Source organism: Erigeron canadensis, chromosome 1 (assembly GCF_010389155.1).
Source record: "Erigeron canadensis isolate Cc75 chromosome 1, C_canadensis_v1, whole genome shotgun sequence".
NCBI classification, from domain to species: Eukaryota; Viridiplantae; Streptophyta; class Magnoliopsida; order Asterales; family Asteraceae; genus Erigeron; species Erigeron canadensis.
Genome location: NC_057761.1, coordinates 9028307 through 9040315, shown reverse-complemented (window position 1 = coordinate 9040315; position 12009 = coordinate 9028307). Strand labels below are relative to the sequence as shown.

Genomic DNA, 12009 nt, shown 5'->3' with positions numbered 1-12009 from the left:
AATTCGATGCTGATTGTTGGAGATTCAACTTCTTTAACATATGTCGGTTAAGCTTGAAGATCAAAATAGATTGAGCGATGTTATTTTGCATAATATTTGGAGTGATGATATCCGAATTGCATGAGGAGGCAATGATGTTTGTATTACTTTGAAGTGATGATGTTTGGCGTGATAATATTGCTTGAAGCTTAATTTGGATGTTATTGTTCAGGGGGAGAATTACAATCTGAGCATTGGATTTATTAATTGTCATAAGGATACAGAGATTTTGCAGTTTGAAGATCAGTGTGAAGCGCATAAAGATCAAGTCTTACCAAAAGAAGACATAATATTATTAGTTAACGAAAATTTGTTGATTGCAGATTTTTTAACTAATGATTGTCATAAGTGATAGCAATAGTTAAGGAGTGCTTGATTGGGCATTTCTGTTGCTATTTCCATGCATTACAAATGAAGACTTTGAAGATCGATGAAAACTTCTAAATGCTGATGTCAAGGGGAGTCTGTTGGTGCATTTCCAATCATTATAGAAGTTTGTCTTGAGTCTTTTGAATATGTACTTGTAATAAATGTTAAGTTATTTGTTTCATAAAGTCAACCTTGACTGTTTACCAAGTCAAGCTCGACCAGTTGACTAGGTCGAGCTCGACCTTTGACTTGGTCAAAGTCGTGTAATAAAGTCAACCTTGACTGTTGACCAAGTCAACCTCGACCTTTGACCAAGTCAACCTCGACCTTTGACTTGGTCGAGCTCGACCTACACGAGACGTCGGCCCGGCCCGGTCCGGTCCATGTTTAAGCCTATATATATAGATATAAGGTTTAGGTTTTAGGGGGGGAGAGAGTTTTTGGTTGCAACTTGTTAATCTCTCAGTTGGTTTCGTTTCTCATATTTTCAAGTTTCGGGACTTGGTATTTACTTGTAATTGCATTTACTGAAGTATAATACAGTTCCAGTTTATCCATTCGTGTTCTTATTGATATATTGTGTTGATTGCTTTTGTATAAGAATTTCCGCGCTTATACATTAGTTACTTAATCTCGTGTGATCCGGTGGCATATGGACTTTCACTCACACTCTTTCTAATGAGCGTATCTTCAAGCACAATCAAGTCTTGCTTCATGAAAGCATGAAAAAGGTCAGTGTTTCCAACTCCTCTATCTCTGCATCGCTTGATAATCTTAAAGAAATTGCTAAGTCAGCGAATGCGAATGAAACACCTGGCCTTCTATCATCACTTGAACAACTGTCTCAATCCAACATTCTTTTCACCGCCCACCTTAATTAACTTCAAAGATCTATCACCTCCTTCTCTCGTACTCAAAACAACTTTCTCACCACTCTCACCACTGAAATTTCTTGCCTCAAAACTTCAATCTTCTCCAAGACACCATTTCAAGTCGTTGTTGATAAATAGTTGCTTGATGAGTCTATCAACAGAACCGAGAAATTGGAGGAAGAGGTTGGAAGTCTTAAAAATTTGATGAATGATATGCTGGGACTTCTCAAGAAAGGGAAAATGGAAGTAGCTGGTTCTTCTGCTACTTCCAAGGGGGAGAATATTGATAAGGAGGTCCCAACAACCCAAGAAGTGATTATGGAAAATGCCCCCCAGCTCCCCGAGAACAAGATATAAATGTTGAGAAGGTTAGTGAACCGGCAACAAGTGTTGAGGGGGAGCAAGTAACAAATATACAAGCTGACAGGGTTATCAAACGGGCAGTAAATGTTGAAGGGGAGAAAGCTGAGAAGGTTATTGAACCGGCAGCAGAAATTGAAAAGGATGTAAGTATTGAGAATGCCGCTGAGGATGTGCCAGCGAGGCCAATTCATGTGTCCATCTTCAAGCCAACTGTTGAGTTCCATTCTGTCCTTGTGAAAAAATTTCAAGATAAGAACAAAGGCAAGGCAGCAGTGGTTTCTCAAAGCAAACCACCCAAGGTTCCCATCTCAGCAAAAGCCCAACAAGACAAGCTCATGATGGGAGCTTTTCCTAAGTTTTCATCCTCACCTAAGTCAACTACAGAACTAACTCCTACAGAGATCGTTCTTCAAGAAAAATTGAAACTAAAGAAACTTCAAGAAGAACTCTCTCAGAAATTTATAAATGAGCAGGTGGTAAATGAAGAACTTAAGGATGCTGATGATGAAACCAAAAGACTGGCTCAGCAGTCTGGAGGCTTGGAGGCACTGAGAAAGAAGGAAGAAGAATTCTTTGCTGAGAAGAATAATGCTCGTCAAACTTACCTTGACTGAAGGGAAACAAGGCAAAGAAAAGAAGAGATCTTGTGGGTCAAGCCTTCTCTCACTCAGCAAGGAATGAATCTTCAGGTACAAAGGAAGGGTGTGCCTAGGATGTTTACACTAAAGAATGTCAAATCAGACACTCTTGGGCCCACTTAGTGGATCGAAATCTATAAGCTAATCAAAGATAACAAAACTCCAGCTTTCGATCCACTACTGAAAATGGCTGGTGATCAGATCAAGCACACAAGGAGGATGGAGAATAAATATAAGGTTGAGGACTCTCTGCTTAGCTCTGCCAGACATCCATATCCTCCTCCTCCACCTCAGCAACCTAGAAGCGGTGTAAAGAGGACAGCTTCAGGTCAAACAGTTTCTCACCTTTCCACTATACTTAGAGCATTGCCAAAATCTGATATTGGGGAGGAACCTGCTTTAAACCTTCACATGCCATCCAGGATACTCTTTATGGAAGGTTTGTATGATAAGAAGCTGGGAGGTTTCTGTTTTTGCAACATTCATGGTCATGAACTCTTTTTCGGGACCAGTGAAATTCCAATTGCTCCCTCTGGATTCCTTGCAAAAATAAGGAAGTATTGCTCGAAGACTTCAAACAATCAAGAGTTCATTAGGATGATTGATCAAGAGCTGCTGAAGCCTGAGAGACAAAAAGATAAGGCATTCATTGAGGCCAAACAAGAATCTATGTGGGAGTAGATAAAATTGTAATCTTTACTTAGCTGTAATTGTAAATGTTTGTCATATATAAAATCAGCATTGTCCCAAAATCTCTTGTCAAACACTTGTAAGCACAAGTTATTTCTACTCAGCTAAGTCTCCTCAGCGAATAGGGGGAGATTGTTGAGTCATGGATTCCCTGAGAGACTCAGCGAGTCTCTTCATCAGCGAGTCCTCAGCGAGCGGCTTCGTCAGCGATCAGTTTTTATTTTCAACTTAAAGATAAGTTCGATGACTCATTGTCTAGTTTTTGTAAGTCAGAAACTAGCGGGAAATGAAGATAAGAATATTGGTCCCAAGGACACGTATTGTTCAAGAAGAATGAAGACATGTGATCATGTACCAAAATGGTACCTTGGCGTTTCTCTTTCATACCGGATTTGGAAACAAACAAGATGAAGACAGAGAACCCTGCAGATCTGGGAGATCCACCAATAGATAGTTGACAACCTTGAGATCCTATGTCTATATAAAGAATCACTTGACCTAGCCGTATATGGGCGTGACTTTGCATTCTCTCTTATAAAAAAGTTGTTTTAAGTTTTCTAGTGTGTCTAAAACTTAAAAAATTGTTAGTTCTTTTATTTTCCTGTAAAACAAGTTGTAAATCGATCATGTATTCTCTGCTTAATCAAAGAATCATATGATTAGACTTGCATAGATTTATGTATTAGAACTTTACTTTTGTTCTTGTTTATTTACTGCTTATTTACATTCTTGTTTAGTTAATTCTAATACTTGTTGTGCATTCTTGGACTGTCACTTACCTCAGCAAAATTTGACCATCTCAACACTAGCTGTTGATAATTTGACGAAATCCGACGTTAACCAAATTATTTAGGAGCTCATTTTTTTTTATAGCTAGAGCCTTTTCCTTATAATAAATATTTTTTTTGAGATGACTTTGATTAGTATAATAAACGACTTTTAAATTTGCCCCTTTACCAAAAACATTATGGCTCCGTCCCTATTAATCATTGCTTTATATGATGTTGATGATGGTCATAATACGTTGGTGCTTATTTGTACTTTTGTCGATTAAGGTTAATTGATTCCACTGGTCATGAGTTTTATCGGAATCGTCTAATTCATATATAAAATTTATCTTATATGGCATATTCATTATTTTTAACATTATTTATTTTACTTATATTTATATATATATAAACATAAATAAATAAATATGACAACTATATTGAGCTTTAATAATGAACATTAAACTAAATTAATCTAGAACTACCGTTAGATACTTCTTTGGTAAATATTTATTTTTGAAAATTACATATATTATCAAATCTCTACTTTTAATTTAATATTCGTATTATAAAATTATTATATATGTTATGCTCCGTATATCTTTTCGTTTATCGCCACCTAGCCAATTTAGTCCCAAAAATTAGAAGTTAACAAGAATGGAAGGAGTAAAGAAAGTTGCTTTCGTTTATTGCCACCTAGCCAATTTAATCCCAAAAATTAGAAGTTAACAAGAATGGAAGGAGTAAAGAAAGTTGGTGCCTTGGTGGCAAACGAAAGAAAATGATCAAATACTAAGCAAATAATAAAATGATTTAATAAATTTACTATTGTGATTATTATTTAAAACTTTAAGAAAAACCATGAACACAAATGGCTATGCAAGCTTATATATTTTTAAGATCACCATTAAGATAATCAAACTTTTTATATATTATTATTTTAATTTGTTTAACTTATGTTTTGTAAATATTGTTGATAGAATCTAACATAAATACTAAAAGAGTTTCTTAAATTGTTTTTTAAATAAATCATCACCTTTAGATGAAAAGTCACTTTGAATTAAGACCTTTAGATTATTTTTATTACATCATTTTTTTTTAATTCATACTAATACTTATTATCAATAAATCTAATAACAAGTAATAATGATTACTAATATTTGCCTATGGTTTTCTTACGGTTACAGCTTATCTTTTTTAACATCTTCCAATTGAATCATTAACCCAATAATATATCTATTTTACTTTTACATATTAATTTTTAATATATGTTTATATTCAACGCTTTCTTAATCTTACTAAACTGTATAATTTGAGGATACGTTCACTACAGATAATATTGCAATTGTTCACACTTTTAGTAAGTGTAAACAAATTAAAAGTTTTGCCACGCTTTTTTGTGTATAAAAATATATTGAAATAAAAGTGTATAAATTTCTCCACACTAAAAAGTGTGTAGAACTAAAATTTCACACTTTTTAGTGTGAAATTTCATAATTATTTTGTAACACCTCATTTGTTCACGCTAACTTTTTAGTTACTGTGGACAAATAGGGTGTTACAAAATAATTATGAAAGTCCACACTAAAAATACACTTTTTAGTGTGAAGAAATTTCTACACACTTTTAGTTCTATATATTTTTACACACAATAAAGCGTGACAAAATTTTTAATTTGTTCACACTCCAACACATCAAAATCGAAACTTATTTGCAAAAATATATATATATATTTATGTACATATACGTTCACCCATGTATTACGCGGAATATAATCTAGTGTAATGTAAATTAAATCAAAGTAATAGTGATAATTGACGTAAATATTTCTGATTACATCAATGTAATAAAAAAATCGGAAATTTATCATGAACCGTATCATATTGAGTTTTAAATAATAAGTTTATTGAATAGTTTATTAAAGCATTAAACTGTTATTGAGAACCTGTGTATGTATATATTTTTCCCCTTAAAAAAAAGTTTTCTATGTATGTGGTAAACAACTTTTTTACTTTCCACACATCGTGTGAGTAAAAAACCTAGTTCAGTTATAAATAAATAATGCTTTAATTGACTTAATAAATTAGGTTTTTATTTTATCATTAAGCTATCAAATTCTAAATAAACAAGTAACTTTTTTTTAATAAATTCGCGAATCATACGGCACCACTTTTTTTTTTTACAACCACGAATTCCAACCTGGTTTTTTTTTACATCCACGAATTCCAACCTAGGCCACACTTTAAGGGGGAGGGAGCCAAACGATGGTTGGGGGCGAAATGGGGGCGAGATGAGGGGAGATTGGCGAGCCTCGGCTACAACGAATGCGAGCTAATCGCGAGCTGGGTGGGGCGAGATCATAACTCGCTACGAGTTGGAGAAGACAGGGACCGAAAGTGTAACTATTCCAAACTGTCATGTGACCGTTGGAGGACCACAGGTGTAAACTAAGACGCTCCAGGGACTAAAAGTGACAAGTTTGGGTAAGTTTTTTTTCTTTTGAATTTGTATATATATACCGAACCTATTATACCAAAAACACAACCAAACACCATTTTTACTCTACATTTCTCAATTCTAACACAAATATTATCATATTTTCATCATATGGATCCATTATCTTCATCATCTTCATCATCGTCGCCGTCCAAAAATATTAAAATGTAATGTTTTTACGTGTTATGTAATGTATTTGGTTATTAATAAAAGATATAAATTAAAAATGGTTAATTATGTAAAGTTTATAATGTTAAGGATAAATTATTAAAATGTGAAAAAAGGTTGAGAGTTTCGGTTGCCACTAAAAAAAGGTTGAAAAAAAATTGAAAAAAGATTGAAAGGTTAAAATGAGGTAGAGTAATTTGATTGGTTATTAGAAGAGAGATAAAAAGGTTAGAGGGTTCGGCTCCTTCCCCTGATAAACAAACCCTACTTTAACAAGTGAATGGCACGTTTGGTAAATAACACTAAAAAGTAGACCCAATCATATAACAACCAGTATTATTTAAGTGCCAACGCATTTGATCATCTTATTTCTTAAACAATATTTTCTGCAAAAATCTTGCATACAACGTTTTTGTCACACAATGACAAATTATGCAAACTTTCTTCTCATTCAACTACTCATTATCTCCGTCATGATGTTGCGACCAACTGTTGCAGGATCGTATGGCGGAGATTTTGTTCGGCTGCCTTTACAAGGCAGCCAGTGTAGCGGCTCAATTGCTGAGTGTATGGCTGTTGGAGAGTTCCAGATGGAGTCGGAGAGCACTAGACGTGTACTTCAACTTTTTCTTGGGATAAATTTTCTGAATCATGACTTTACGCCTGGTCCTTGTCAGGTACCTGGTCACTCATATTATAATTGTGCATGTCAAGATGGCAAACCTGATCCTGCAGCAAGAAATGTTTCTAGAATTGAAGATTGTTAAAGTTGAAGTTTTCTTTCTTTCTTTTTCTTTTTTATGTGAACGCGTGTGTTTCATTTCCTCGGAATTTCCTATTTGGGTAATTCGGACTTTTTTTTTCCCCTTTCTTCTTGCAATTCAAATGTTTAATAAAAGTGATGATGATGATGATTATGATGATGTTGATGATATTGTACGTGGATATGTGTTTAAGAGTGAATCAATTATGAGTGATGTGTAATGTTGCTTGTATTGTGTTTGTAATATTTTCACTTATAGATTTATGATATTGTTGGTTGAGAAATTTTAAATTAATAGTGAATTGGTGGTTCATTAATAAAATTTTTTATTTTTGGGTATTTTATTATAGTTCGGATATTATTTTCTATATTTTGTAGGGGTAAATTATTTGAGATTTTTTTTTTTATAAAAAGTAAGTTTAATGATTTCCCTTGTTTGGTTAACGTGGAAAGCATCCTTTGGAGATCTTCCAAGGAAGACTCTCGATCTTTTTGCCGTCCTTCGAAGAGTTTCTCCCTAATTATTTGAGTGAACTCTCATGCATTGTTGGGATAAAGATCTCTCATTCTAGCGATTATTTGATTTTATTTAGTGAAAAGTGGTTAATGGCTAGATGTTTAGACAGAAGAAATGACGGAAGAGGCCTAATTGGCGTGTTCTCTTATCCTTCGTAGGAGCCACATACAAGAATCAGGTCTCCTCACTTTTGCTTATGATAATATATACTAATTAGGAAGAAGACTGATAGGCCAATGATAAGTTAGGAAGAAGACCGATAGGTCAATGCTAATTTAAAACGTATAAATTTTTAATTTAATAGGTCATTTGGGTTAGAAAATCTTTGAAAATAAATTTAATTTAATTTTTAAGAAATTGTCACAAATCGTCCCTGTGGGTTGCTCGATTTGCATTTTCATCCCTGTGCTTTTTTTTGTCATGAGATGAAGGTGAGATGAGGAAGATAAAAGTGTATATAAATGGACAATTATACCCTCACGTGGTATGCACGTGAGGGGTTTAACGGAACAAAATTGACGGAAGTTAATAGTAGGGACGACTCGCAATGAAAATGAAAAGTACAAGGACACCTAATGATAAAAAAAAACACAGGGATGAAAATGCTAATCGAGTAAACCACAGGGACGATTTGTGATAATTTCTCTTAATTTTTTTTAGAGAGATCTACATATATATATCCCATTTTTAAGTCATAATTACATATCTATTCAAAACATGTTTTAAAAGCATTGTATTTATGTATAAAAAACTACACTTTTGATAAATATGTAATTGTGTCTCTTAAGTAGGATATATATGTAAATTTTCCTTTTTATTATTATTATTATGTTAGATCAACATAAAAACTTCTATAATCTTTTACATCAAATTGTCATTTGAATATTTGAACCAAACAATCCTAATTATTTTTTATGTTTAATTTTGTTACTATTCTTACGTACTCACTTATAAAACAAACTACATCCTTCATCCTTCTCAAATAAAGAACCAATAACCCCAAAATGTCAATCTCATTATCTTTTGTTTTTTTCGAATATTTAGTCGAGATACGATATCAGGGGAAACTCATCATATAATGGTGAAGCGTTGTACGTACCCTAGACAACGAGATATTGACAATGAACTGTTATAAGTATTCGGATGTAAAACCCCAATGCTTGTCGTTCCTTGGGATTAAACTCAAAATCTTGAGTAAAACTTAAAGTGCCTCTAAGCAGCTGGGCTGACCATCATTGGCTGCCATCTCTTTTAGTTCACCAATTTAAATATCTTCACATAATCTATCTATAATACCATTAATGATATTATCTACAACATACATCTCTCAACCCTTTTTACATCAATTACTTTACATTAGTAATCACACCGCTACCGCCACCACCGCTTCCAGTTTAAAATTATAGTTAGACAATATTTATATTCCGAACATAGCGGCTGTTGCGATTAAAGTTTTATTAGGATTTTTCCTGTTTTTAAAAATAACCCTTGTCCCGGTAACAATGTTACCCTAACTAAGGTGGTGTTTGATAAACTCTTAATTAAAAAGCCATGACTTAATTTTAATTGTCTTAATCCATTAAGTCAAGAAAATATGTTTGTTTTTGACTTAATAAACCAAAAAATAACTATATTGACTTAATCTATATAGACATTGTATATCCATTCAGTCACTTTCTCCATTCAATCACTTAAAACAAACAAGCGCTAAGATAACCCACAAAATGAGATAACAACCGTCGAATGAAATACTTCAACAAAACTTTTAGATATTCGCCAGAATTTATTTGTGACTTTATGAAATTTACACTTGAAAAAAAATTTATAATATTTATTTTTATATACAAATGAAGGTGAATTTCAACAAAAAAATTTTGAAGTCCATTTGTTTTGAGTCGACTTTCGTTTCATCTTAAGACTAAAAAAAAATTCCATTTATTCACGTATGGTTATAAGAAGTGTGATAAAAGTTCTTAATTTATTCACACTTGAAAATGTTTATAAAGTATTCATATTTAAAAGTGTGAAAAAATTTAAAAAATCATAACTTTTTCACACTTATATATGTTGGGGAAAAAAAAGTTCACACATCCAAATGTGTAAAATTATATTAAATGTTCACACTTAGAAGTGTAAAAATTAATTTGTAACACCAAACTCTTTCACACAAGAAATGTGTGAACAAATTATGTGTTACAATTTGACTTTCACACTTTTAATTGTGAATATGTGTGACATTTGTTCACCTTTTTAGATGTGAATTTTTTCTTTCCACACATAAAAGTATGAAAAAGTTATAATTTTTCAATTTTTTTCACATTTTTACATGTGTATACTTTTTAAACATTTTTAAGTGTGAATATATTAAGAAATTTCTTCACACTTGTTTAAAGTAAATGTGAATAAGTGAAATTTTTGTTATAGTGTAAATCTAAAATACCGATTTGTGGTGCTCTTTAACTCCATTTGTGGCATAACTCGTATTTTCGTCACTCAGCAATGATATGCCATGAGGCAAAGATCAATGTCTGGAGACTAGTACGAAGGCATGAGGGTTTTCACCCACATGCTAAGGTTTGAAACCTGACTTAGATCTTGTGGGTATTTTTCCTTAGATATCAATGACATATAGTGTTAATGATTCATGTGCCTAATTTGTATGCCTAAAGATAGGCTTTAAAATGAGATCAAGCTATGTGGCAAGATCAAAAGTAGAGATACATGATGAAAGATAATTAATACAAAAACATGTGTCATCTAATGTATGGTGTATATATATCATTATCTATAGTAGGAAAAAACTAAAGTTCTGTTGGAAAAAATTATTTTTGACCGAATGTCTATAGTAGGAAAAAACTAAAGTTATGTGTATTGTATGTAAGCAACTTAAAACAATGTTTATTGTATGTAAGAAAACATATGTGTCAACCATATACAGGTGCCACTTGTCAGATTGTAATTGGTTGAAACGAATACAGTAAACATCATTTCAAAGTTGTTTACATATAATACACACAACTTTAGTTATTTATTATTATAGACATTCGTTCAAAGTTTCTTACATTCGAGGGAACTAATCCCCTTTTGAAAATAACAATTTGTAATGATATATGTGTTAGAATATGAACACATAAACACACATAATCACGAGTAAGTGCAACGGAAGAAATCGAATTAAATATGCAATCAAATTAATTAACGAAGAATAGAATTGAGTTGTGTACCTTATGCAAAGCTCCAATAAGATAATAATAATAATGATATTATTATTGCTTAGGGTTTAAAGCAAAACCCCTCTAAGATCGCACACTAGACACCCCAAATAATGTATGCTAGTACCCCGATCACTTAACCGAACAACCCTTTGTTACAAACCCTTAACTTGAAGTCGAAAACCCTTAAGAGAAAGAGAATTTCGGCCACTTCAAGAAAAAGAGAGAAGATGAGAGAAAACTATGTGAAAAGAAAAGAATGAAAAACCTAGAATTAAGCCTTCTATTTATAGGGGATAATTAGGTTAAACATTGCTTGGAAAATAAGCTAGACAAAGGCTTACAAATCCTTGTTATGGCCAGCCCCCCTTAAACTTTAGGGCCCAAGTCCATTTTCCAATTTTCACATTTTAATCCTCCTTTTAATTAATTAAATACAATTAACCCTCTAATTATGTTTAATTAATCATTTCGTGATCAAACTAATTAATATATTACTTTAATATATCAATTAATATTATCGAGTTACCGTGTCATTTCGTGTGACCCCGTAGGCTTAAACTATTCCCGGACATGCGATTTATAATAAATTGATCACACTCCAACAGCTCCCACTTGAGCATGTTATTATAAAGGCAATAACATTTGTTGGCGTCTAGCAACACTCCAATGCTCCCAGAAATATTCAAGAATAGATTCTTAAATTGCCAAGTTGAAATGATTTAATCTTTAATATCCCTTTGTTCAGATACCCTTGTTAATTATGAATATGCATCATTGTCATTTCATAATTTAACGATTGTGTTTCTCATTTATACAATTAATTAAGATTACCAAATTAGTCAAGACAACTTCTTGAGTTCATTTGGGTGTGGCCACACAAACATCTTCAATTAATTAATGAGGGCGTCAAATGGTATCATACTTCAGTTGCAAATTTAAGGAACAAATCCTATATTGACTACAAGTGTCTGGCTATATCGTTTCTCAACATTTCTGAAAATAGCCCTTTATTACTGCCTTGTTCAGGGCAGATAGGAACTATATCAAGAAATGCAATCCACACATGCATAACTCACTTGTATCTAAGTCAAAGGATAAATAAAGTAACCATT

The 12009-nt window shown here is 32.7% G+C and overlaps 1 protein-coding gene across 1 annotated transcript; it reads left to right on the top strand.

Annotated features, from left to right (window-relative positions):
- The first annotated feature begins 6824 nt into the window (after window positions 1–6824).
- Window positions 6825–7169, top strand: LOC122606459 (protein RALF-like 1). The gene has a single exon (XM_043779344.1). It carries the CDS (start codon window positions 6825–6827, stop codon window positions 7167–7169), a length of 345 nt encoding a protein of 114 aa, XP_043635279.1.
- Window positions 7170–12009: the final 4840 nt, after the last annotated feature.